We start from the raw sequence: 27,359 nt of genomic DNA on the forward strand, positions 1-27,359 counted from the left end.
CCCCACACCCAGGGCGAGGTGGGGGGAGGGGCCAGAAGGCAGCTTATAAAGACATCTTTATTAGATTTCTTTTGTCACATCAAATATTGGTGTTGATCCTTCCACAAACAGTGTCCGTCAGATAAATACCTGGCTTGTCCCCCCGACTGAGATAGCAGAAGGTTTAATAATAATAATAATAATAATAATAATAATAATAACCACAATAATAACAATAATGAAATCCCCCCATATAGCTCCCCAATACAGAGTTGTCTGAAACTTTCCCCCTCTCCAAATAAAGGGTTAGATAATCCAAATCAGAACGGATCCCGCAGCACCCCTTATCCCCATTCCCCGAAGCCCTCCCCATCCCACACAATTTAGCCCCTCATAAATAATCCCTGAACCCCTCTCCCCTCCCCCATCATCTCCATCTCCAGGCTTGGATGACGGGAAGCTCCCTCCAGCCCAGCTCCAGAGAAGCCCCGCCCCTTTTCGGTCCTGCCTGCTTTTCCTCTATCACTCTTCTGCCTCCCTACGCCCCCAGCACCATGCTCCTCCTCCTCCATTCTTCTTTAGCCCCTCCTTTCACCCCTTTGCCCCACGGTCCACCTTCTCCCTCTTTCTTCTGCCCCGTCTCTTCCTCCCGTCCTTCTGCCCTCCCTCTCGTGGGATCGCGGGATCCTAGGACTTAGGTCTGGAAGCACCTTAGAGACGCCTAGGCCCAGGGAGGTGAGGGGACCAGCCCTTAGCACAGTGCCGGGCACATAGTAGGCGCTTCCTAAGCGTTGACTGACTGATGATCCCAGATCCTGTGTCCAAATCCAGTCCTCTTCCCGTGCTCCACCTTTTCTCCCGGCTCTCCTCTTCCCCCTTCTCTAGCTCCATTTCTTTCTCTCCTTCCCCCTTCCTTCTCTCACCTGAGTCCCCACATCCGCCTTATTCTCTCAGCATGTTGTCTCCCTGGGGCTCCGCCTCATTTATACCCTGGCAGAGGAGGCGGGGCCAGCAGCTGACAGGTCCCATTGCTCCCCTTCCCCTCCATCCCCCCAAACTTGCCAGCTGGGGCTCCTCCTTCCACCTCCCCAAAGTGCGGCCCTTCCCTTCCGGATCAGAAGCCCACTGGGCCCATTCCCAGTGTGTCCTACAGAGGTCCAGAAGGGAGGGGGTGGGCAGAGGCTGCCCCCCTCCCCGCCCTTCCATTCCAAGAGCACCCACCGATGCCCGGGGCCCCAGGGCTTTGGCACAAGCTGGATCCCCCACCAGGCGCTGAGCAGGGGAGGTGGGATGCTTGGCTGACTCTGTGGGCGGGGCTGGGTGGACGAGGGAAGGTTGGACATTGGGATCATAGGGTTCGAGCCGCCCCTGGTCTGGGAGCTCCGGGGGCAGGGATCCAGCTGCCTGAGCCTGGACCCTGCTGCGGCCATCCCTTCCTGCATACCACCCTGGCCAGCAGGGGGCGCTCCAGCCCCTTCCTGGGTCCAAAACACTCCACCACCGGTCACTTTCCTCCTTCCATTGCCCCTCCCTGGGGCTGGCGTGGGGAGGGGCTGGTATTCACAGCCAGGGTGGCTCAGCGGGAACTCTCTGATACAGGGGCGGGGGGAAGGCTCCGGGGACGGTCTGAGATCTGAGAGGGGGAGGCAGGGGCTCAGGGAGAGAGACAGCAGGCAGGACCCCCACCCCTCCTACGTGCCCCTGGGGACCCAGGGTCCCTCCCTGGGGCCACAGGAAAGGTCTCCCCCCCACCCCTCCTACGTTCCCCCTGGGGACCCTGGCTCCCTCCCTTGGGCCACAGGAAAGGTTTTCCCCCACCCTTTGTATGGCCCCCTGGGCACCCTGGGCTGGGCCCCCTCTGTCAGAACAAAAGTCTTCCCAGGATGCGGGGGTAGGGATCCCCAGGCTGGGCAGTGGACAGATTTCCTTAACCAAAACTCAGAGCTGAAAATCTAAAAGGAGATTCTTTTTGTGAAACCTTAAAGGAACAGAAATCTAGACTATTCTGGGATATCAGGGCAGTGAGGACCAATGGTGAATACAGTGGACAAGAAGTTTGTTCTGGTCTTGGCCCTGTGACCTTAGGCAAGCTACTTCCCCCTCCAGGCCTCAGCTTCTCCCTTTAAAACAAGGGGGTTCAACTGGTTCCCTTCCAATTCCAACGTTCTGTGTGCTAAGGACCCTCTTAGAGCTGATATTCCATGTTCTAAGGTCCTTCCTTCATCTAGGAGTTCATGTTCCATGTGCTAAGGACCCTCTTAGAACTGGTATTCCACATTCTAAGATCCCTCCTACATCTAAGAGTCTATGTTCCGTGTTCCAAGGACCCTCTTAGAGCTGACATTCCACATTCTTTAAGTTCTTATATTCTGTTTCCTGAGACCCTTTGCACTCTGAAGTTTTCTGCTGCAAGCCCCCAGCCAATACTAACATGCCTAAACGCAACAAACATCCATGGGGTGATGATTATCAGGGAGAAAAGGTTCTACCAGGGTTTCCTCTGCCTCAGTTTGGGAATGAGACAAGAGGGAAGAGGGGCTAGACAGGGCCTTCTGGGGTCATGTCGAGGCCTGGAACCCTGCCTCGCCCCAGCTCCTCACCTGGCTCAAAGAGGCCGCTGGACTCAAGGGGCCCTGGCTACAGGACACCGACTCGCTGGAGAGGGACGTCCTGGGCTTCCTCCTCACTGTAGAGAGAGGGGCATGGTAAGCAGCAACGTTGTGCCGGGGCAAGGGTCGCTCCTAGGGAAGCCGGGTGAACTCCGATCTCTGGGCCCAGGCCAGAGGGGAAGGGACTGGTCGAAGAGCAAGCAGGCCCTTACCGGAGTCTATGTCTGGCACGGGGACCTCACTGCCCATGGAGGCGGGCCGTCGGGGAGCCTCCGAAAAGCTGTGGGGCCTCATGGGGCCCCGACCGCGGCCTCCTCCTCGACCCTTGTCCTCAGGAGCCTGGAGGAAAGGGGCTCTATGTCAAAAGGAATGCTGAGCTCCACTCTCTGCCCAGCCACTGGGACAGGCTGCCTGCCCTCAGTTGCTATCCCAGGGCCTACTTAGCACCAGGTACTGGGAATACAAGTCAATCTGTCAACCAGCATTTGCCAGTCCCCTGCAGGGCCAGGCACCCTGTTGGGCCCTGCTGATGCAAAGTCCAACCCGCCCTGCCCTCAGGGAGCATTTGTTCCTTTCTGCTCCCCTCCTTTTGCACAAACAAGACCAGTGTGCAGTGGAGAGAGCCCTGGTCAGACGTCAGAGCCCGGCCTGGAAACTAGGTGCCCGCCTTGGGGCAAGGCAGTAGCCTATGTGGAGCCCAATTCCCTCCTGGGTGTGATGGGATGGGTCATCTCTACACTCTCCTTCGACCCTAAGGCCAAGGCCTTGAACAAGAACAGAACCTCGAACCTGGAAGTGACCCCTGAGGTCATCTAGAACAATGCTTTCATTTTACAGATGGGGAAATGGAGGCTCAAGGAGAATGACTTGTCCAAGGTCACTAGAGTAGCACGGGAACCCAGGTCTAAGGACTCCAGATTTTGTGCTCTTTCCTTTACACTTAAAAGGATTTGTTCTGTGAAGTTTGGATTCAGTCATAGAGCCACGCTTGAGGACCTAGAGGGCCACATGTGGCCGCAGGTCCCCCCCCCCACAACGGTAGCATCCAGGGAGTTTTATAGAGAGTGCTAAGCCCTCTGCTGCAGAACAGCCTCTGCCCACCCCCTCCCTTCTGGGCCCCTCTAGGACACACTGGGGATGGGCCCAGTGTGCTTCTGACCCAGGCCTCTCGCCCTCCCTCCCACACTCTACAGCACACTAGCCACGAGCTCTCTCCATCCCCGGAGCCCCCAGCTAACTAGCCACTCACCGAGGGTGGCTCTGGCCTCCCATCCTCAGGACCCATGTGGGCCAGGTGGCTGAAGTTCGTTGGCAGAGAGATGAGCTTAGAGCGCACAAAGGGGTCCTTCAGCATCTCCCTGGAAGGATGGCAGGGTGGGGGCTGAGGAGTGTGCAGCCCCCCCCCGTGCCCTCCTGCAGGAAGGCCCCTGACCCCAGGAGAGGGCCAGCTTCCATGGCTTTGACCGAAGCCGGGGGGGAAGGAAGCAGGTGGGCTGGGGTCCCAGGCCAGGGAGCCGCTGCCCGGGGGCTGGCCTCTACCTGCGCTGCTGCTGGCGCTGCTCCTCAGAGACTCGGAAGTAAAAGCGACGTCTGCTCTTGGTACGGAAGAGCTGCCGCCGGCTGTTGTCGGTCAGGTCGGGGATGTCGAACTCGTCCTTCTCTGTAACAGCAACCCTCCCGCTTCAGGAACCCCCGGTGTGAACGCAGGAGCCCTGGCAGCCAGTGACCCTCTCGGAGCTCTGCTGGGGGCCCTTGGGGAGCCCCAGGATGCCCCTGCCCGAGCAGCCAGCCAGGCAGCTTGGGCTGGGCTGGTTTTGGTCTAGACCTGTTATTTCATCAATTTAGAAAGTCGGTCCACTCACGTAGATTCGGCCATTTAGTGGTCTGAGAGAGGCCTCAGGCCTTGCCCAGGGTTACTCAGTTGGGGGGGGGGCAGAGACTAGATCTCTCTCTTCCTGATTCCAGGGCCAGCCCTCCAGCCTCTCAGCGGGTAAGGCATCACAGGATCATTCCTCCCATTTCACGGGAGGAAAACTAAGGCTCAGAGAGGGGAGCCAGCTGGCCTGAGATCATACAGCTGGGAAGGGGCAAGGCTGGGGCTCGGATCCGGGTCCTGCCTCTGACTGCAGCCGACTGCCAGCGTACCCTGGTACATCTCGGGGAAGGGGAATGGCATGTGGCTAAGGCCCTGGCCCGAGGGGCTCCAGTGGGGGCCCAGGGGGCGTGCCCATTAGCTCGCCCACACTCACCTGCCAGCCGATTCCTGAGGTAGGTCAGTCGGACTTTCTCAGAGCCATAGAGACAAAGGGAGCCCTCGGGGTTCAGGGGACGGACCTGAGGGAGTGTGGCAGAGAGCACCGGACCAGGGTTAGCTCTGGAAGGGAGGGACCCTCTTGTTTTACAGGAAAGGACACTGAGGGCCAGAGAGGATGGGGGCTCGTGGGTCCAGCGTCCTCAGCTCACTGCCTCAGATACAGACCAGCCCCAGGATCCCCCAGCACCAGCCCTGCCCCTGGAGGACTCAGGGGGTCAGCCCTTCCACATCTCCGGGGGGCTTGGCAGCCACACCTTCTTGAGCGGCACAGACTGGACCCACTCTGCCTTCCGGACATCAAACACGTCAATGGCATTCTCGCTGAACACTGTCAGGTAGGGGGCTGTGTAGCCTGGTGGTTGGAGGTAGAGGAGAAGGAGGGCGTTTTCACCCCGATTATTACTGTTAACAGCAGCTCCCATCTCCAGCACCCTCCTCACACACACCCTGGGAAGTTTCAAGCATTATTATGCCCATTTCACAGAGGAGGAAGACAAGGATTTGAAAGCAGATCCTCCCCAAGGCTCTATCTCTGCTGGCCCCTGTTCCAGTGCTTGCCCCACCCCGGCCCTGATGCCCCAACTCACCCCAGCCTATGGGGGCCGCAGGCCAGAGCAGCTCCTGACTCCTGGACTTCTTTCCTGTCCTGTCCACATAGACCCCAGCCGTGGAGAGGAGGAGTAGGAACTCACTGAGGCTGAGCTCGACGGCGCCCAGCGCCTCACTGGGGCCCAGCCCCTCAGCGGCCAGCCCCGAGCCCAGCACCAGAGGGGCCGCCTCATTGAGCAGTGGGTAGAGCGCAAAGGCTCCAGCAGCCCCCACGCACAGCCGGTCCCCCACCAGCGCCAGGCTCTGCACCGGCCCGGGCACCTGCAGTTCTCGGATGCGCCGGTGCCAGGGCCCAGGGCCAGGCCCCAGCTGGTAGCAGAGGACCTGCCGCTTGACGGCCACACAGAGTACAGCCGTGCTGGCCTGCAAGACCCGGCCTGCTGCCAGGCTCTGACAGCCCCTGGACTCGGCAATCTTCGCCCCCGCCACCTCGCCACTCTCTAGTTCATCCAGAGCGAAAAGGCGGATGCTGGGGCCGCGGCCACACAGTGCGGCCAGGAGCCCCGCAGGCTGGCTGACTGCCAGGCGCTGGACCCGCTTACACTCACCCACCTGGAAGATATCTGAGGAAGGGGGAGAGGACGTCAGCCTAGACCACTCCCATCGCGCCCAGCCCCCCCGGCCCGCTCTAGCCCTGCTCCCATTCCGTCCCCATCAGCCCTGGCCCCTGGCTCATCCTCCAGCCTCCACACCCCATCCCGGCCTCACCGTTGGTGTGCAGGTGAATGACGTAGAGCCCTTCTTCGGTGCCCAGGGCCAGGCGCTCTTGGTCTAGAGAAAGGAGGAGTAAAGGGAGCCCCAGGTGAAGGAGCTGTGGCTCAGCAGGGCCCTGGCTTCGGGAGCCTTGGCCTCTGGGAGCACCTGCTCAGCCCCCACCTCTGCAGGGCCCAGGAGCAAAGTAGACTTGGAGGTGGGGCAGAGGGGAGGGGTTCGGTTTGAATCCTGACTCTGGCCTAACCCCTGGGAACATCTGGGCCATCATTTAACTAGCTGGTTTCTTCCTCTGCAGATGGGCAGGATCTGCCTTCACTGATGGGCACAGGCAGTTTGTATAAAGAGCCTCTCACATTTAAAGAGCTCTTCACTGGCCTCTTCTTCTGCTTTTTGGAAGGAGTGATGAGGATAAGGCAAGATGGCAGATCCCAAGCACTCTGCAAACCGCTGGACAGATGGGAGTTTAACACTGCCTCCTCCCAGAATCTGGCTCTTAGACATCATCTCTCTACTCACTTTATTTTACAGAGGGGGAAACTGAGGCCCAGAGAAGGATGACTCAGGTGACCTGGGACTGCTGTTTCCCATGTCCCCATTCCTGGACCCTTTCCTCTGTACCCACCTGAGGACAGCCCCGAGGATGCTCTGAGCCTCCTGGCTCCACCTTTCAGAGGGTGTGTGGGTACATGGTACCCCTCCCCCATTGGTTGTGCCCAGGCTGGCACTGCCCCTTCCCCACTGCCCCTGCGCTGGCACTGTCCCTCCCCCCATTGGCCGTGCCCAGGCTGGCCCCGCCCCTTCCCCAGCACACAGGGCTGTGGTGGGGGAGCTCACACCTAGGGAGGAGGCTCACCAATGATGGCCGCGCAGAGGGCGTGGGGTAGCAGGGGCAGCCCGTTGTCATAGGCCTCCTTCAGGGTGTAGACGGGGAGAGGCCGGGGCCGCATGTCCGTCAGGAGGCGATGCAGCTCCCCCAGGACCTGCAGCCAGCGGGCCCTCTCCACCTCACTGTCAGCCAGCAGCAGCACAGAGCACAGGGTGGGGGGCACGGTCAGCTGGGATGCCGTTACCTGAGGGGAAAGCAGGCCGGAGATGCTGGCAGTGGGGAGCCCCAGGGTCTGCAGGGTGGAGAGCGTCTGATCCACTATCCCAACCACCACAAGGGTGAGCGAGATACTCGGACCAGGGTTCTGCCCATCCTGCCCCCTCGATGCCCACCTGGGATGGCTGGAAGTGGGGCCTGTGGGGACTCCCCAGGACTGAAGGTCTGGACAACCAGCCCCAGGAACAGGCTGGGGAGAGGACCATGGCCCAGAGTCTCTCTTTACAGGCACTCACCCTGAAGATGCGAGGTAGGTCCCGGGACTGTGCATGGATGACATCAGATGCTAGGACCGGGGCGGCTGAGAACCGGGGGTCCCTGAGAGCCACAGAGGAGGGATGGCACATCCCCTTCTCATCTCCTGGTCCCCACCCTCCACCCAAGCCTCTCCCCACCGCCCTGCAGCACCCTCCTGGTGGGCGGCCGTCAGCCCAGAATCTCAGAGGCATCAAGTGCCCATTTAAAGAGAAATTTCCTTGCTGGTGTCCCTGACAAGGGGCCATTGAGGGCCGAGATCGGCAGAGCCCACCCTGTCAGAGGCAGCTGTGCCGTTGTGGGGCATCAGTGACGCCCTGGAGCTGGACGTGACATCAGGCCTGAAGCTGCCTCTGGGAGCAAAGCTAAGCCCTGCCAAGCGACTCCCTTCAGAGGCTTCCTGGCTGGGACAGCCAGGGGGCGCCATAGTGCACAGAGCACCTGGCCGGGAGTCAGGAAGACTCATCGCCCTGAGTTCAAATCCAGCCTCAGACACTTCCTAGCTGTATGACCCTGGGCGAGTCACTTCACCCTGTTTGCCTCAGTTTTCTCATCTGGAAAATGAGCTGGAGAAGGAAATGGCAAACCACTCTAGTATCTCTGCCAAGAAAACCCCCAATAGGGTCACAAAGAGGCAGACACAACTAAGATGGCTGAACGACAAACGTCCTGCCCGGCCCCCAATTCTTCTGTTCTCCAAATAAACATTCTTAGGTCCTCCAATGAATCCTCCCACCAAGGGTCTCGGGTCCTTCACCCTCTTCTGGACACATTCTTCCCAGACTAGCTTATCAATGTCTCTCCTGGAAGGTAATGCCCACCTTCCCTCCCTTTCTGGCAGAGGTGGGGGACTACAGGTGTGGAAGACAACATACAATGTCAGACTTAGTTGATGTGTCTACTTTTGCTTACTTTTATTCTTTCCTTCATGACTCTTTGCTATGAAAGCTGGCTTTCTGGGAGGCAGTGGGGTACAGGATACACTGGGAAAAGCAGGGCATGGCCAGACAAAGGTATCAACCAATTTGAAAATTTAAAATACAAGGCGGCACCCAGCCCAGAAGGGCCCAAGCTCTCCAGGACGCTGAAGGACCATCACCTCCCTAGTTCTGGAAGCTCAGCATTTTTGAACGCATCCCAATAGAATCATCGGCTTCTGTTGCTGTCGCATCCCAACACAGACTCGAATGCTGGGAAAGCTTGCTGCCCACTCTGACCTCTGGGTCTTTTTCACAGGGGTTGTTGTCTAGCCACACCTCTGTCAATGATTTATGAAGCACCTGCTGTCTATGTACCAAGCGGCAGGGCTACAAATACAAGAGGGAGGCCGTGCCTGCCCTCAAGGACCTTCTGTCCTACAGGGTATACAGCCCATTTGCGGATAAGAGAACACGGCTCTGTAGCCTAGGAGGCGGGGACATTGGGCCTCCCCCACTTTGGGTTTGTGACAATGACCGTCTGAACCCAGGACCTGGCCTTGGCGTCCCAAAGAAGGCTCAAGCAGGCTGTCCTCGAGTATCTGGAGGGCAGTCACGGGCAGAGGCCCCTGACGGGAGCCCCAACTCCCTGACGATGGGAGCGTCCCCTTGGCAGAGAGCTGGGGGGCTGGCTGAGCCCTGCTCGGAGATGTCCTAGAGGGGGCTGGCCCCGGGCCCTCCCGGGCCTCTGCAATGCATCCCTACTCTCTCTGGCTTGCTAGGGTTCCGGTGTGTCCAGACCGTTCCGGAGCCCTGTGGCGGAGGAGCGACCAGCCACAGATTGGAGCGTGTCCTCGCTCTCTGACAAGGCTGACCGGCACCGGGGCACTGCCCAGACACCTCCCTCCTGGTTAATGGACCCATGGAGCAGTAGCCTCTGGCTCCGGACCTTGCTCCCACCCCTCTGTCTCCTGCAGCTGCTCTTCTGTGCCCAGCCTCGGGGGCTCTCAGCTCCCAGCTGCTTGCTTCCATCCTTCCCTCCCACGGCCTCTGGCCCTCACCGCAGTCTCCCAGATGTCTACCCTGCAGGCCCTCATCCAGGCCCAAGCCTCCCTCCCCCAACATTTACCCACCTCAAGTCCAGTGTCTGGATGAGCGCACTGCTCGCGGGGCAGAGCTTCGGGTCAGGGGCGTCATACAGGAGGAGGCGGAGGTCGCTGAGCACGGCAAACACCCTCTGCCAGCCGCGGCGCACCCCCGAGGGGCGTGGCACCTAGGCAGGGGAGGAGGTTCAGGGGGGCCACGCCTGAGCCAGCCCCGAGGCCGTCCCTCCGGACCCCACCCCTCCCGGGGCCTCACTCACCGACAGGAAGCCCTCGTAAGCTGTACCGATGCCAGTCTCGGCGTTGACCCCCAGGACCGTCCGGAGTAGCTCAGGGGGCACAGGGCAGGGAGGAGCCAGGGGGGCACAGGTAGAATGGCAGAAGTAACTGCAGACTGGGGGGTGCGGGGGAGACAGAAGGGACCGTAATGAAGCCAGGACGTGGGGCGGGGCAGGGAGAAAGGGGCATAGTGCCCGGAGGGAGCTCTGGAGTCTGGGGCAGGAGAAAGGTGGCTCACCTTCACAGGCCAGCCCCTGGCGGCTGAGGCCAAGCATGAGCGAGGTGCATCTTAGACACTTGGTGGGGGACAGGAAGCTCCGGGGGCGCAGGTTATGGGAACCAGGCTGGGAAGGGCAGACAGCCAGATTACTCCAGTTACCACCACGTCTGACTTCGAGGCAGACGCTGCACCCCCAATACACCCAGAAAAGACCACCTCCTGGCACTTTGCCCCATGGGAATTATTCAGTAACGTTCTCTGTTCTGAGATCCCACCCAGCTCGGACACTCCCTGTTCTGAGATCCCTCCCAGCTGGGACACGCCTTGTCCTGAGATCCCACCCAGCTCAGACACCCCCTGTTCTGAGATCCCTCCCAGCTGGGACACCCCTTGTCCTGAGATCCCTCCCAGCTCAGACACCCCCTGTTCTGAGGTCCCTCCTGGGTCTCCCCAGGCAGGTAACTGAGGCCAGAGCACATCGAAGGGCTCCATGAAGGGACTTTCTAATGAGACAGTTGTGTCAGACCCTTCCCCGCCTTGGCTCTGACCTTGGCCGGAGGACTGTCAGCTGGAGCTGGGGCAGGGGCTCGAGGAAACACAGCCTGTACCCAGAGAGAAAGAGAGGCAGATGAGGGCCGGGATGCAGGGCAGGCAAATGATGTCTGGGTTTGGGGAAGGAAGCAGGGGCCAGGAGGCCCAGCTCAGGCCTTCCCTGATCAGCCCCCTTCTCCCTCCTCACCCCCCCACCCCACCTCCCAATCACATAGCATTTCCTTGGCATATATTTTGTATGCATGTATCCATGGACTGTGTTATTCCTTCCATTAGAACATAAGCTCCCTGAGGGAAGGGGCTGACTCATTGCTGTCTGGAAGGGGCTGGGGGAGGGGCGGGAGGGGTCTGGCCCCCCTCAGAGCCAGGGCCTCACCCCCATCCTCATGCTGCGGCGGCCCTCCAGCCGTAGCTCTGCCTCGGCACCGGGGCACCAGGAATCGGGCATGTCTGGGGAGCTGGCAGGGTCCTTCGAAGCATCCTTCTACAGGACCCAATCAGGAGAGTCGGGAGAGGAGGAAGACAGCAGATGAAAAGCCATCCCATTGTCCTCCTCCATCCAAACCTGCATTGCCGCCCCACCCTCACCTCTGAGCTCCGAAAGGACAGGAATGGAATCAGGGAATTGGACGGTTTGGAATCTGGAGAGAGAGGGAAGGAGAAGTCAAGTGTAGCAGGGACAGCCCAGGCCTGAGACTCAGTGTTAACTTGCTATGTGACCCTGGACCTGCCTCCCTCCCTCTCTGGGCCTCAGTGTGCCCATCTGTACAATGGAAGAGAAAGTGTCACAGGACTGTCCAGGCGCCTCCCAGCTCTGACGTCGGGTGTCCTAATCTTACTGGCACGGGCGCCTCCCTGCTAAGGACCGAAGCTGGGCATGGCCGACCATCCTCATTTTAGAAGCTGAGAGATGAAGGGGCTGGGATCTGACCCCCGATCCTTGGATGGGGAATCCTGCAGTCCACCTCCAGCCCCGCCCCCCGCCAGGAAGGCTCCCATCTCCCACCACCAGGCTCTTACCCCCCTGCCCCCGGGCCTTCAGCTCCTCCCTCAGAGTGGCCAGTTCCTGCTGCAGCACCTGGTTTCGCTTCTCGGCTTCCTGCAGGAGGCTAGAGAGAGAGAGAGAGGGGGGACCTTGCCCACGGTGGCCTCCTCACCACACTGACTCCCATGCCTTCATCAGGGAGCATCCCCCCAGTCCAGCCCCCTTGGGCCAGGGTCTAAAGAAAAGGTGAGGCAGAGATGTATGCAGGGCTCTCTGGGCCTCAGCTGCCAGAGAGAAAAGGAGGCCAGTGGCCTACAGAGTGGCCTAAGGGCCATCCCCACTCAGTACTCTAGGTCCCCCCAGCTCTGTGTTCTAAGTCCCTCCCAGCCATGACTTTCTCTGTTCTAGCTGGTGGGCTAGACTTTCAAGGACCTTTCCAGCTTGGGCAGTTCTAAGACCTCTCTCCACTCTGACACAGTTCGACCTTCCAAGGACCCTCCCAGCAATCATAACTAGCGATTTTGCCCCCGGGAGAGTTGCACAAAACCTGGTTCTCCAATCAACATCTGGATCTTGGCTAGAAGGCACAGCCCCCTCCCCCCTCTTCCACACACAGACCATGAGTCTCTCTGACAGCTCCTATTTTAACTTCTTCATAACTGGGCACTAAACAACTTCTGTTTCTGTGCTTTCAGCCCCTCAGAACTGGGCACCCAGGACACAGCCCTAGTCACCTTGCCTAGGTGAGGTTCTACCATCTTGCTGTTACGTTCTAGGTTCTGGAGTCCCTCCTAGTCCAGACACATTCCATGCTCTAGGTTGCAAGGTCCATCCCAGCTCCAATGTCATGTGAGCTTAAACCAGACCATCCATTCTGCTAACCAGCCTGTCCCGCTACCTCTCGCTCCTTCTCTTCCACCCCTCCCCATCCTCAGGGGACCTACCTCTCCCCTTGGCGCTGGGCTTCCTGCACCCGGCCCAGCTCCTCCTGAAGGCTCTGCTTGGCTCGGATTTCAGCCTCCAGTGCAGACTGCAGCTCCAGCTTGGCCGAGGCCTCCATCTTCTGGAGCCGCCGGACCTTCCACTGGTGGTCCTGCCCCACAAGAAGGCCACATCCAGTGAGACCCCCTGCCTCCTTCCAAGGTGCCCCAACACTCCCATCTCGCGTAGATGTCCCAAGGCCGGCCCTGTCACTAATCTGTCATGGGACTATGGGCAAATCCATTCCCCTTTCTGGGAATTCCCCTTCAGTTTCCTCATCCGAACGATGGTTTTATGATGGGTGAACTGTTGTATTTCTAAAGGCCACCCTCCAGCTTTGACACTCTGTGTTCTGGGCTCTCAGGCCCCTCCCAGCTCTGACATTCCATGTTCTGGGTTCTTAGGCCCCTCCCTGCTCTGCCATTCCAGGTTCTGGGTTCTCAGGCCCCTCCCAGTTCTGACATTCCAGGTCCTGGGTTCTTAAGCCCCTCCCAGCTGACAGTCTGTGGTTTTGAGAGCAATTCATTCCCCAGTCAGGGTGAAGAGTCTTAACATTCTCTGCCCTGATTTCTGTTTGAATAGCCGAGTCCAGAGTGGGCAATATTGGGCCCGACGGAACGGCTGGCCAATGATGGAATCCACGGCACAATGCCCAGCCAGGAAGGAGACCTTGGGAACTTTCCAGAGCCCCTCCCCCCCTGCAGATGCCCCGGGCCCAGGGACTCACCAGCGGCCGGGCCGGGAGCGTCTGGGTGCCCGCAGTGCGTAAGGCCTCCAGCTCCTCCGCCATTTTGGTGGCCAGAGCCTGCAGGTAGCCTCGAGAGACCTTCTCGTCATTCACCCTGTGGGAGGGCGGGGGGGGGGGCTCGGCTCAGGAGGCTTCACCCTCCCCTCCCGGGCTCCCCCAGCAGACAGCAGCATCACCTACCAGGTGAGGATATCGGAAATCTGGGCCTCCCAGCTGTTCTCCCTCTCCCGCCTCTCTCCTTCCAGCTGTTTCTTGATCTGCTTCTCCTCTTCCAGTTCTCTGGACAGCTGCACAGGAGGAAGAAGCAAAGAGCCCCAAGTAAGGAGATCCCCAAATGCCACCTTCTCCAGCAAGCCCTCCCAGATCCGGCTTGTGTCAAGGTGGCCAAGGAGAGGCCCCAGCTCACCTGCTCCCGCTCCCGCATCAGACATCTGTTCTCCTCCTGCAGCTGGGACAGTTCATCCTTCCCTCTCGGGCTGGGGGTGCTGGGGGAGAGGACACCAGCTGACCCTCCCTGAGCCCTGAGCGGCCCCTGGCACAGAGCCCCGGGGTCCTGCCCCGCCCTCTCTCCTCACCCCTGGCTCCGAGCCTGGTCCAGCTGAGATCTCAGAGCTTCCACCTCCTTCTTCAGGGCCTCCTGCTGGCCAGCCCCCGCAGGGCTCAGAGGGGCAGAGCCATTGGTCTCAGGCGGGGGATGGATAGCCTATGGACAGGAGAAGAGAATCAGCTCCCCAGCCCCAAGCCTCCTCCCCCTCCCCAAAGGGCAGAACCCCTCGGCCCTCGGGACCGGCCCCAGCGAGGCCACAAAGCCTGCCTCAGCGACCACCGGCTGTGCGTCCCCCTCCTCTACCTAAGGAACTCAGGGCCCCCCCAGTCAAGGCGCTCTCAGGAAAGGATCTTAGCAACTCACTTGCACACAAGGCAGAAAGATGAACAAACATATGTGTGAGACAGAGGGGGCACATTTGTGGTTAAGCTAAAGGAATGAAACTCTTAACGGTGGATTTTCAGAGTTGGAAGGGGCTGAGAAACTTCCCCGAGTTTCCTGAACTGAGCAGGGTTCAATGAATGGACTAGCACTTACTAAGCCCCCACCAGAGAGGCCCGAGGACCCACTCAGTGTCCGTTACGCGGCCCTCCATCCCTGCTCCTCGCGGGTACCTTGACTCTGGACCTCTCCTTCTCCCGGCTTCTCTCCCTCTGCTTCCGGAGCCGTGTCACATCGCTGCTCAGGGCTGCCACCTGGGCCTCCAGCTGAATTGGGGGGCAAGGGTCCCACGGTCAGAAACCCCCTAGGAAAGTGACCTTGGCAGAGCCGAGAAAGCACCAGGCTCAGGGGAACCAGCATGTATTAAGCCCCTACTGTGTGCCAGGTCCTCACATCAACGCTGTGCTTTTGTCATCACCCCCATTTTACAGATGAGAAAAACGAAGCACATGGGTTCAGTGACTTGCCCAGGGCCACTTAGCGAGGAACTGTATGAGACCACATTTGAACTCAGGTCTTCCTGCGTCCAGCCCTGGTGCTCTATCCATTGGGTCACTTGGGTGCCCCACAGGAGACTTGGGTTCAAATCTTGCCCTGGACACTTATGGGCTCCATGACCATAAGCAGGTCATTTACCTCCTCCGTACCTCAGTTTCCTCCTCTGTAAGATGGAGAGCAGACAACAGGGAGAATACCTGCAGTACCTACCTCGCCAGGCTTGCAAACCCCAAGGTGGGTGATAGATCTTAGGACCTGGGCCTGCATCAGTGCTGGGCACTCCCAGCATGAAAACTCCCTCCCCTGTGCAAATGCTGCTCACACTGCCCCAGGAGATGAGGGCCATGCAGAGGTCAGAGGGATTCCAGGCACATAACAGACGCTCTCTTGGCTGACCGTAACTTCAGCGTCTGAGACACCAGCCCGGGGACCCCAGGCTAGCAGGCACTGAAGGCCAGACTGAACTCGGTCCTCCTGACCTCAGGGCTGGCCTCTCCCCACCACGCCGAGCTGCCCCTCGAGCTGAGCCATCCGTAAACGTGAGCTCGCGTAGCCGAGCCGAACAAGCCGCTGAGCCCCAAGACTGGAAGGGGCTCGCCCCCAGCCTCGGGCTCCTGTGCCCTCTCCACCACAGTGGGGCTCAGCTACCTGGGTCTGGGCTTCCCGGGCATACTCCAGCTGGTGGCTCAGGGCCCGGGCCTGGCTCCTGGCAGCTCCCGCGGCCTCCTCGGCCTCCTGAAGCCTCTGCTGCAGATCCTTCTGCCTCCCATCAGAGAAGACCAGCTCCTGGGCCTGGGCCTGCAGCTGGGCCCGGGCCTCTGACAGCTCCTAGGAGCAAAGGGACAAGGATGGGATGGAGGCTCCGCCCCCTCCCCCCCAGCCCTGGGCCCCCCCCCCCCCCGGCCTCACCCAAGACCCCAGAGATCCCAGAGCATCCTGGGATGCAAATCAGGCAGGCCCAAGAGTCTGGCTGGCATAGAGCTGGGAGCGACCTCACAACAAGCTCAGAATGGAATGGGACAGACCCAAGGTCACTCAGTCAGTGGCAGCTGACTCTAAGCTCACAGCCTCCCCCCCCCGCCACGGTGCTGCTCACCATGGGAGTCACCGCAAGCCCCACGGGCAGTGACAGGGGCTCTCAAACCTGGCAGAGCTGGTCTCTTTCCACCTGCCAGTTGCTCCCAGGGGTCGGCCTCCCACCGGGGGCACCCTCAGCCGGGGCTTCTGTTGGGGAAAGAGCCAGAAATGAATGACACAGGACGGGTCCCAGCTGCCTCCCCTCCCCAGGGCTGCTGTCCTGAGACGCTCACGGCTCTTTGGGTGGAGGTCCGGTGGGGCATGGGGCCAGGACACCTCCAAATGTCCTTTAGAGATCCGGCCAAAGCACTTGTAGAGACGGGGAAATGCAGGCCTGCTTCAGATGCTTACTATGTTAGAGGCCCTGGGCAAGTCACAACCTCAGTTTGCCTCAGTTTCCTCAACTGTCAAATAGGGATCAAAACAGCAGCCGCCTCCCAGGGTTGTGAGGATCAAGTGAGATCTTATTTGTAAAGTGCTTAGGGGCAGCTGGGTGGCGCAGTGGATACAGCACCAGCTCTGGAGTCAGGAGGACCTGAGTTCAAATCCAGCCTCAGACACATAACACTTACTAGCTGTATGACCCTGTGCAAGTCACTTAACCCCAATTGCCTACTGCCTAACCAAAAAAAAAAAAGTGCTTAGCACGGGCCTGGCACAGAGTAGGTACTTAATGAATGCTTATATCCTTCCCTCTGTTCTAGAGCTATGTTCTCCCCACTGAACTTCAGGCCCAGAGACAACGTCCCCCACCCAGCTGGTACCTGCCAGCTTCCTCCGGAGGGTTTCCACCTCCTTCTTCAGCTGCTCCAGCTCCTTGCGGCCAGGGGTGGCTTTCTGCAGGGCATCTGGAGGAGAGGCGTCCCTGAGGAGCTCCAAGGCGAGAAACCTCTGCCCCCCTGCACCCAGACCTGGCGGCACGTGCCCACTCACCTTGCAGTTTGTGACTCAGCTCTGCCTTCTCCTGCTCCAGGCTCCGCATTCTCCGCTCCAAACTGGAGGCTGGCAGGTCAGGGCTCTCTTCCGAGCTGGGCCTGGGGCTGGAGACAGGGAGGCGAGCAGGGGTAGTGAGGGGTATGCACCCACACAACCCCCGTGACAGCCACACTCCACTGGGAGAGCTGGGGGAGGAGGCAGGATGAGCCCCTGGCCTCCCGCTCTAACATACACAGCCTTGCCCACCCGCAGCCCTGGCCATCTGCTCACCCCTGCTACTCCCCCCAGCCCTGGCCATCCCCCCACCCCTGGTACCCCTCAGCCCTGGCCATCCCCCCCTACCCCTGGTACCCCTCAGCCCTGGCCATCCCCCCACCCCTGGTACCCCTCAGCCCTGGCCATCCCCCCACCCCTGGTACCCCCTCCAGCCCTGGCCATCCCCCCACCCCTGGTACCCCCCAGCCCTGGCTATCCCCTCCTGCTCTGGTTCCCTCCCACCTTGGCCCCCTCCAGCTGTGTCCCCCCCCCAAGCCCTGGTCCCCAGCCCTGCCCCCAGGTTCCCAACAATCTGGAGGGAGGCGGAGGCCAGGGAGGGTTGGAGACAACGGGGGAAGGTTATACTCACGTGAAGGTAAAACCCACAAAAGGCAGGTGGTGGCCGGAGAAGGTCCCATGGGATGCAGGCGGCAGGGTGCCCTACAAAGGACAAAGGAAGATCAAGGGACATGATGAACAGAGCAGAGCTGTGACTGCATCAGGCTGCCAGGCAGATCTCTGTACCAGCACAAGCCTCCCCCACTGCCAAAGTGGAGGCCCAGCTCTGACCCTGTCACTCCCCTGCTCCAAAGTCTTCCATGGCTCCCAACTGCCTCAAGTGTGTGAACCAAACACTGCCCTTCCCGTCACTGGGGTTTGCCTCATGCCTCAGTCGTCCTTTCTCCTCCTTCCCCTTGGTCTGCCCCAGATCCAGCCCGTTACTGAGTCGTGCACCTCCCATTCCCGGAACTAAGCCCCTAGGTCAGGCCCTCATCTCTCCTCAGCACACACACACAGAGACACACACACAATTTGAGCTGAGTTGGATTTTTTGGGGGGGAGAAGCAATCAGGGTTAAGTGACTTGCCCAGGGTCACACAGCTAGTAAATGTCTGAGGCTGGATTTGAACTTAGGTCCTTCTGACTCTAGGACCGGTGCTCTATCCATTGTGCCACCTAGCTGCCCCCTCTATTTAATTAGTGTTATATTCTGTAGCTCCCCATAGGCCACAGAATAAAATGTAAACTCTTCAGCTTGGCAGTCATGAAATCATTCACTTAGAGCTGAAAGGGATTGTAGAGATGGCCAGCTCTGTCATTTTACATAGGAGGACCCCAAGGCGTAGGCAAGGCTCTCCAGGACGTGGCTGCAGCCTCCACGTCTGCCCAGGCTTCCCTCTCTCTGCTTTACCTCCCAACCAAATTCTTGGTCCCTCGTTCTCACTGCCAAGCCTTTGTCCATGCCGTGCCCCATGCCTATGACTGACTCGAATAGCCCCTCCCCATTTCTGCCCTTTGAAGTCCATTCCTTCCTTCAAGGATGCACCACTTCCCTTGGAAAGGCCCCCTCCCCACCCATGTTCCCTCGGTTGGCATCTCCCATGGCTCCTATGCCTTGCCAAGGCTGCTTCCCTGTGCCAGTTACTTCCATAATCATCCTTCTCCCCATTGGAGGACTGAGACCTGAAGGAGGGTCCTGAAGACCGCTGGGTCCCAACTCCAGTGGAATTTCACATGGGGAAACTGAGGCCCAGAGAAGGCCACAGGTAGGAGGAATTGGCAGAGCTAGGCACCCTTCCCATCGCCCAGGTACGTAAGGCTCCCTCTCGAGGCTGGGGTCTGGGTGCCCTCTCCTCATAAGCCCATCACTGAGCAAGCCCAGAGATGTACTCAGTAGGTGTTCCCTAAGTGTTTGCAGGCCTGAGCTGACTCAAGCTCTAAAATGCAGAGACGGGAAAGCCAGGAGGTTCTGCCCCGGGAAACACGGACCTGAGAATAACACCCTAGGGTGGTGTCCCCCACATCCCGGCCAGGCTTCCTGAGGCTGAAGACTACAGCTCCCATGAGACTTTGTGGGGTAAGCCTCCCTAGGAGCCAGCCAGCCACCCGCAGAGCCTGCTGGGAGTTGTAGTCCTGCCCTGCATCTAGGGTATACCAGGCTAATCCTGGGGATCCCGGGCCGGGGGAGAGGGGCACATGCCCCCCCCCGCCCCCGCCCCTGCCACCTTCAAAACTGGATCGCTTGAGTCTAGACTAAACTATCCCCATCTTGGAGGAGGGAGGATGCAAACATCAACACTGCATGATGGTCCCAGGAGCACTCTGGGAATTGTAGTTCTTGCATCCCCAGAGTCCCAGAAGGCAGGCAGTCCCCCACGACCAGGCATCACCCCCTCACCGGGTGGTTAAGGGTGTCATCGTCCACGTCAAAGTTGGAGGTGTCCATGGGCCCCTGGAGCTCCGGAATGTAGGGGGCAGTGCTGCTTGGGAGCTGTTCCCAGTCCACCCCCTCAAAGAAGGGGTGCCCCCCGGAAGTCATCCAGGCCCCCCTGGCCCAGTCTCTCCTCCTGGCGACACAGGAGTTTGCGGATCAGGTCCCGGGCACTCTCTGACACCTCGGGGACGTCGGAGGGAAACTGCAGGTGGTCCTAGAGGAGGGAAGAGAGTGCTAGGACCCTAGACTCAGCTTACCCTCCTTCCCCAGAGCCCAGTCACTGAACCAGAACCCAGGAGTCTGCACCTCACCCCCAACCTAGAACCTCGGCCATCCCCACCCAACTCTAGAACCCACACCAGAAACTTTGAGCAGCCCTCCCCCCAGCCTAGAACCTTAGGTGTTTCTTTGCCCCTACGTACAAGCTAAGCGTATGCTCTTCCAAGCTACAACCTGGGTGGTATTCTCTGACCCCCTAGCCTTGAATCATGAGCATCCTTACCCTGGCCTAGAACCTCAGGGATTGCTCACAGGCATCCCTACCCCATTTTGTCCTGGAATCCAGACCCTTGTCCTAGAACCCGGGTTGGCTATCCCCAGCTCAAACACCGAGACTTCTTCCTGAGTCTAGAACTTGGGTATGTTTCCATCTCCCCTTGCCTAGAACCCTGAGTTCCTAGGCCCATAGCTTTTGAGGTCTTTAAGTCCTGGCCCCTCATTTCACAGATAAGAAACCGAGGCCCAGTGAGGGAAAGGGATCTGCCAGGTCACAAGGGCTACCATGGTGGCCTCTCCTCTCCCTTCCTGCCCTCTGTCTGGCACCCTGAGGCCTTCTTCGGCCTGCTCCTCCTGCCCCATCCTGCTGACCTCGTAGTTCATGATCTTGCCATAGGTCTCCACCAGAGACTCAGCGTAGAAGGGGGTTTCTCCAAAGAGCAGCTCATACATGCAGACGCCCAGGGACCACCAGTCGCACTGTGGCCCATAGTGGCCCTTTCCTTCCTCCATGGCCTGGAGGATCTCAGGGGAGATGTAGTCAGGGGTGCCAACAGCCACCGAGGAGTCCACCTGGAGGCCAGGGACAGGGGCAGGGTGAGGCTGAGGCGTCCGACGGTGCCTGAGTCCGCACTGCCCTCAGGGGCCCCCCCTCACCATTCCGTTGGCGTTGAGCCGTAAGCAGGAGCCAAAGTCAGCCAGGCGAATGTGTCCACTTGTGTCCAGGAGCACGTTGTCCAACTTGACGTCCCTGTTCCAGGAGAGCCGGGATCGGGTCAGAGGATGTGGAACTCACAGGGAGGGACCTCAGGGGGTGTCTACTGAGCCCCACCCTGACTCGCTGTACAGAGGGACAGCCAAGGCCCAGAGAGGGAAGCAGCCGGCCCAGGGTCACACAGCTAGAAAGGAGGAGAGCCCAGGCCTGTGGGCTCCTAAATCGGCATTCTCTCCACTACATGACTAATCATTTCAACGAGCCTTTGGGTGCCTGCTCTGTGGGCTCAGCGGGATGGCCGAATCCTGGAACAGGGCCAGGGCCTGCCTGGGGCAGGATTCCTGTGTCCTAGGAAGGAATCAGAAGCCTGTGGAAGGAGTAGAAATTGGCAACTACATTTGGGACGGGGCCAGAGGGGACACCCTACCAGAGAGGGCAGCTGGCAGCTGTGTTAGAGCAGGTGGGGGAATGGGAAGCAGCGAAGAGTGAGAGGCCAGAGTCTGCAGAAGAACAAGATGGGTAGGTGCTGCACAGAGACAGCCGGGGCCAGAGGACCTGGCCCAAAGCCCAGTTCTGCCCCTGAAAACCAAGGGGCACCTTAGGTACGGTCCTCTCCCTCTCTGGACCTCAGGGGCGTGGACTCAGTGGCCTCTGAGGTACGCTTCTGCTCTCTAGCTACCATCCTGTGACATCACGCAATGGCCCCTGGTTCTAAGAATGAGGTCAGTTGGTCCCAGAAGAGGGACTTGGAGCGGGGGCAGGCACCTGTGCACGTAGCCCAGCTGGTGAAGGGAGTGGATGGCTAGCACCATCTCAGCCAGGTAGAACTGGGCCAGCTCGGGGGGCAGCCGGTCCTCAAAACGACTCAGCAAGGTCAGCAGGTCTCCACCAGCATAGTAGTCCATGACCAAGTACTGTGCAGGGGACAGGGGGGAGAGGGAATACGCATTTATCAGGCTCCTGCTGTGTGCCAGGCACTTCGCCAAGTGCCTTATACTTAATATTGCACTTGACCCTGGGGTCATGTCACCAATGGGTGACCCCATCAACTCGGTCCACCACATCCCAACCCCCGGCCCTCCAGGGAGCTCTGCAGCTCAAAGCATCACGGGCTAGCGCTAACCCAGAACCCAGCCTCAAGGCCCTCAAGCTGCCCAGGGGAATTTCAAAAGCTAGGGCCCTAGCACCCCTGCTCCCAAAGGCACCAAATTTCCCTTGCAAATCCCAGCACCCTCAGTGCTGACCCTCTCAGGGCCCATGCCAAGGTCCAGAGGGGGGCCCAGACTCGGGGTTAGGAGTGGCTATGGCCTAGTCAACTGGCCTCCTGGACAATCTGCCGTGCCTCAGCCCTGCCCTGACCCTCAGCCACAAAGGCCCCCGGCCAGCCCCTCGCTGCCAAGCCCACCAGATAGTCATCATCCTGGAAAGCACAATGGAGCGTCGTCACCCAGCGGCCATCTCCCTTCACCAGGACGTCTCGCTCCTCCCGGAAGCAGGCGGTCTGGAGGAGAGAAAGAAAGACATCAGCCACATGGCGGACAGAAAGGCCCAAGCCCCAGTCACAAAAGCTCCTGACTGATGGGTCCTATTCCTGGTTCTGATACTTTGGCCAAGTCTCTGGCTAGCCCTCTCTGACTCAGTTTCCTCAGCTGTAAAACAAGGAGTCCAGACCAGCTAAGCTCAAAGTTCCTAACAACTCTGACATTCCACGCTCAGCCATTCTATGCTCTAGCAGGCAGAGGGATGGACTGACTGACCTCGGCCCTCTTCAGCATCTCCCATTTATGCAGCATCTTCATGGCAAAGATCCGGTCAGTGTTCTTTTGTCTCACCACAGCGACCTGCAGGGACCGCGGGGACAGCGAGGTCACGCTGCCTTCCCTGGTGTGGACCCTCCGTCCCCTGCCCACCGCGAGCCCTTGGGAACTCACCTCCCCAAAGGCCCCCCGGCCAATCACTTTGAGGATCTCAAAATCATCCCTCTGGTGCCTCAGCTCTTTCACCAGTGTCACCAAGGGGGCAGCTGAGAGGGGAGAGAAAGACTCAGCTGAGGAGAGAGGAGGAGAAGTAGGGGCTGGTGGGCCTCCCCGCTCTGCTGTCAGCTTGCGTGGAGACCTCGGGCATGTCGCCTCTCCCTGGCCTCCAGCTGCCCCTTTGTAAAGGGAAGGAGTTGGAAAGGAGACAGGCACTGGGGGGCCAGGTTTAGGATGCTGCCTCTGCCACCTCCAGGAAGGAAGGAGGGAGGGATGGAAGGAAGGAGAGAGGGAGGGAGGGAGGGGGAGAGGAAGGAAGGGAGAGAGAGAGGGAGGAAAGAAGGAAGGGAAGGAAGGAAGGAGGGAGGGAGAGAAGAAGGAAGGGGGAGAGAGAAGAAAGGAGAGAGGGAGGAAAGAAGGGAGGGAGGGAGAGAGGAAGAAAGGAAGGAAGGGAGGGAGGGAGGTTCATTGGAGCACCTTTTTCTTTTCTTTTGAATGCACAGACCAGAAAGCTTCACAGACAAGCAGGGCAGCTCTGAAAGCTACAGGCTGAATTTATTTTATATATTTTAAAAGAAAAGTAAGTGGCATTTAACAGTCACACTTTCACATTCTGTGTTTTACATGGAAATGCCCACTTTATTTGGAGTTTGTTAAGTTCAGAATTTTTGTTATTTTTTATTTTTTTGGCTAGGCAATGGGGTTAAGTGACTTGCCCAGGGTCACACAGCTAGTAAGTGTTATGTGTCTGAGGCCGGATTTGAACTCAGGTCCTCCTGAATCCAGGGCGGGTGCTCTATCCACTGCGCCACCTAGATGCCCCTTAAGTTCAGAATTAAAAAAAAAAATTTAAAGGAAAAAAAAATCAGTGAAGCAGCCAGATCCCAGGACTCCCCACCCTTCTGAGCCAATGAGACAAGGGTCTTAGCCTGGGGTCTGTGAACTTATTTGTAAATTCTTTTTCAATCTAATTGGTTTCTGTCTTTTATTTTATGCCTTTAAAATGCTGACTCTGAGAAGAAGTCCCTGGACAGACTTCCCCACCGGCCAGGTGAGGAACCCATTCTGGCTATAAGGAACTGTCCCCTCCAAATTTGCCTTCCCTAAGGTGGGTGGGGCTACTACAATTCCCATGAGCCCAGGTCAGTTAGCTCGCTAGAGAAAGACAGGGTCTCCTCCCAGGGACTGATGGGAGTTGTAGTCTACCCAAGTCATGGCCGACAGCAGGTAGGAAGTTGAGTAGCTAGTTGCCAGGGGTAGTGGGGAAACGCTCAGGGAGGACCCCTCCCTCTAACCCACAGCTACCTAGAAACCCACCGAGAGGGTTACTACTTACCCCTTACTGCCCCTCTAGGGCAGCACCCACACTCTACTTGCCCCAGAGTGAATGGCCATCTCTGTGGGGGCTGATGGGAGTTGTAGTCCCCCAGCCCCAAAGAAGGAAAGAGGGGAAGGTCCACCAGTGAGACCGAGGGGGCACAGCCCCTATCCCTAGCTCACCCTGCCCAGGCTCCAAGCTTCAGGCTCCCCTTGGCAGGAGCCAGGCCTGGGCCTGTCTTGGGGAACCGGATTGACGACATTCCTCATAGGGAAAGCGGGGGGGGGGAGGGGGGGGGCCGGTGCAGAAGGAGTAGGAGGAGGAATTGGGCTGGGCTGGGGGGGCTGCCGTCAAAGTGGGAGACAGGGTTGAAGGAGATAGAGCGGGGACTGGCCCGGAGCTGGGAGCTGGAGGGGAGTGGGATCTTGGCAAAGGATCATGGGACTTAAAAGGCACCTTACAGAGCCTCATCCATCTATGCCCCTCCCTCAATTTTACACCAGGAGAAACTGAGGCCCAGAGAGGTGAGGTTATTTGCCCAAGGTCCCAGAGGGCTAAGTAACCGGCAAGTCAAGCTTCAAATGGCTCTTTCCAGAAGAGGGGGCAAAGTGTGGGAAGCAGAAGGGAAGCTGGGCTGAGGAGGGAAGCCTGAAGTGATGGGACAATCTGGTTAAACCCAGGGCTCACGACTCAGTCCCTCCTGGCTATGACGCAGGGGTTGGGCCCTGCCCCAAGCTGGCTCCCCTGGGGAAGCCCGGGCAAGAAACCTTTTCTTGAGAGTGTAAACAGAGCCTGTAAGGAACAAACAGAGCTGCCCTCCCATCCCCCCTCCCATTCCCCTTCCTTAGCCCTCCCTCCTCCCCTCCCTGGTCCTCCCATCCCCCCCCCCAATCCATTTCTGTCTCGGCCTTTAGACACCTCCCCAGCCTCCACCTCTCACTGTAGCTCTGTTCTCCCCATCTAGGTAGCCCCTTCCCTGTGTCCTACCCCGTGGCCCCCAGGCTGGCTTTTCTCTCCCAACCCTTGCTCCAGGGAGGGCACATCACAGGCTCATGGGATTTGGAGCAGGAAGGGGTTTCTTAACCCTTTTTGTGTCCTGGGCCCCTTGGACAGTCTGGGGAAGCTCACAGACCCCCTTCTCAGAATTATGTTTTTAAAGGCATAAAATAAAACACATGAACCAATTATATTGAAATAGTTATCAAAAAAAATTTTTTTAAGTTCCCCGACCCCAGGTTAAGAACCCCTGATCTAGTCTAACCCCCTCGGGGCAGAAGGGGAAACTGAGGCCCAGATAGGGCAAGTGACTTGCCCAAAGCCTATAGGAAGAGAGATCCTTGAGAGCAGAGACTGCTTTGTTTTTCTCTAGCGCCTCCAAACACTAGCACAGTCCCTGATGCTTAATAAATGCTTATTGAGTTGAACTCACTGGAATTACAGCACACTGAGGGATTGGTCCTAAGTGGGAGAAAGGAGAGGTGGGCCACAGGCCAGAGAGGAAATTAGGGTCTAGGGGAAAATGAAAGGCTACATTCCTGAGTCTTGAAGCCCAGAGCCATTCTCTGCCTCAGTTTCCCCTTTCAGGATGTAAGCTCCCCACCAACCAGGCTGGTTTGTGGGTTTCCGCCCAGAGCTGCTCCACAGGTTTAATAAACAGAAACCCTGCAGCGGGGGAGGTATGGGAGCCTCCTTCCAGAAATTAATTGCCTCGTTAGCCTGGGAAGGGGAGAAAAGGGAAGAAGAGAAATGTATATGGTGATGGAGGGAGCAGCCCTAGGGTGCCCAGAGGGGGCTCAGGTGTGAGCAGTCACTTAGACAGATGACGTTCATTCTCTAACCCTAATTCTGGGCTCCTGTTGGAATGGGGAGATTCCCCCAGTGCAACCTGGGGAGCAGAGCGAGTTAGGGCAGAGGAGGAATGAGTCACCCCCACACACAAACATACACACACACACACACACACACACACACACACAGAAAGAGACAGAACTGTAGAACAGCAGAGCTGGAAGGAACCTCATCTGGCTTAAATTCTATTCCAAAAGCATCTATTAGGCACCACCTGAGTCCCATGCTCTCATTTTACAGCTAGGCAAACTAAGGTCCAGAGAAGGGAAGGATTCTGCCCATGAACAAACAGCTAGTGGGAACCTAGAAGCCTATAGAGCAGGAGTGGGAGGGGTCCAGCCTGAGGACCTCACTGGGGAAAGTCACGGGGGAAGGAGTCTCTGGAAGCATAGGAACACACGTGCAGGAGTTATAGAGGGAGCCCGAGACAGCATAGGTAGAGATCGGGGCCCCACTCGCTCCTGGGCCTGCCTCCGTAATGATAGCAGGGGGCGATGTCCCAGAACATCTGGGTTGGGGAGGGGAGGTCTGAGCAGGCAGCTCGTCAGCAGGAATGCCAAGGGCCCTGCTCTGGGCAAACACTCAACCAAGGCCCCACCCTCGGGAAGCTCTGCCGCTGGGGACTTGGGCCACTTGGACCACTGTGGAGGGCTGGGGGACTGTGGCCCCGAAGCCGGAGCCCTAGCTGAGTTCCTCCGCCTGGGGTTCAGGGTCACCCTGGGCCAGCCACTCCCAGGTGACTCAGCCGCCACGGTCCATTGAAAGGGGGCTGGGTCCCTATGGGAGACTTGAGAGGGGGGATGGTGGAGCACCGCATGATTGATGTCCTCTCCACCAAAGGGGTCCCCGCGCAGGTGGGTAGCTAAAGAGAGGGCCAGAGTCCGGCCCACGGCCAGTAACAAAGAGGCTGAAGAGGCAGTGTTTGCCTGAGCATGCGTCCGACCGGGCACAAGGCGGCTGAGTGTGGGAGCCCTGCATGTGCCCGAGTCTTAACGGGGGCGCGTCCCCCTAGGTGTGCGTGAGCCTCGGGGAGCGGGTGGGCGGAAGGGCCGGTTTAGCCCCGCGTGGATGTTCCCTGGAATGGCTGGCTAGCCCCTCCCTCTCCTCAGAGCCCCTCCAAGTGCCGGGCAGTACTTTGCCAAGTGCCTCTCCCCAGCAGGGCATAGGGAGAGCGTCGGCCACCCCAGCCCACCCCCAGCCCACTCACCCCAGTTGAGGAAATGCGCCACGTTCCTCTCCCGGCGCAGGGGGGCGCTGGAGAGCTCCTGGTGCAGCCCCAGCAGGAGGTCCAGCAGCCCGTCCAGGAAGCCGGCCGGCTCCGGGCCCCCGCGCTCCCCGCGCACCAGCCTGTCCAGGGCCTGCAGTCTGCGCTCCATGGTGCGCTCCGCTGGGCTGCGCTGGGCTGGAGCTACGCTCTGCTGGGGCTGCGCTCCGCTGGGGATGCGCTCCGCTGGGGATGCGCTCCGCCGAGCTGCGCTGGGCTGGGGCTGCGCTGGGCTGGGGTTTGCGCTCCGCTGGGGTTGCGCTCCGCTGGGGTTGCGCTGGCCTGACCTGGGCTGCGCTGCGCTGGGCTGGAGGGGGGCAGGCGTTGCGGGCCTGAGGAGCCGGCCCCCCGGCAGCCCCCGGTGCTCCTGGGCTAGGGCCTGGTCGGCTGCATGGCTGGCAATGACCCGC

The 27,359-nt window shown here is 59.1% G+C and overlaps 1 protein-coding gene across 1 annotated transcript; it reads right to left on the reverse strand.

Annotated features, from left to right (window-relative positions):
- Positions 1–409: 409 nt before the first annotated feature.
- Positions 410–27,359, reverse strand: CDC42BPG (CDC42 binding protein kinase gamma). The gene is given in 38 exon segments (XM_020968308.2): positions 410–1,612; positions 2,580–2,665; positions 2,801–2,927; positions 3,838–3,946; positions 4,128–4,248; positions 4,838–4,922; positions 5,157–5,254; positions 5,490–6,074; positions 6,220–6,282; positions 7,079–7,295; positions 7,564–7,645; positions 9,633–9,772; positions 9,863–9,996; positions 10,120–10,225; positions 10,650–10,703; positions 11,030–11,137; positions 11,242–11,294; positions 11,674–11,762; positions 12,583–12,731; positions 13,347–13,461; positions 13,548–13,654; positions 13,774–13,852; positions 13,943–14,070; positions 14,529–14,621; positions 15,502–15,681; positions 15,998–16,077; positions 16,695–16,778; positions 16,864–16,970; positions 17,492–17,562; positions 19,301–19,429; positions 19,431–19,550; positions 20,204–20,404; positions 20,489–20,582; positions 21,312–21,460; positions 21,952–22,047; positions 22,304–22,387; positions 22,478–22,569; positions 26,893–27,359. Coding segments are annotated over 38 exon segments (4,641 nt in total). The 5' UTR covers positions 27,062–27,359; the 3' UTR covers positions 410–1,555.

Source organism: Phascolarctos cinereus, unplaced genomic scaffold (assembly GCF_003287225.1).
Source record: "Phascolarctos cinereus isolate Bilbo 61053 unplaced genomic scaffold, phaCin_HiC Scaffold_9;HRSCAF=440, whole genome shotgun sequence".
Classification (NCBI taxonomy): domain Eukaryota; kingdom Metazoa; phylum Chordata; class Mammalia; order Diprotodontia; family Phascolarctidae; genus Phascolarctos; species Phascolarctos cinereus.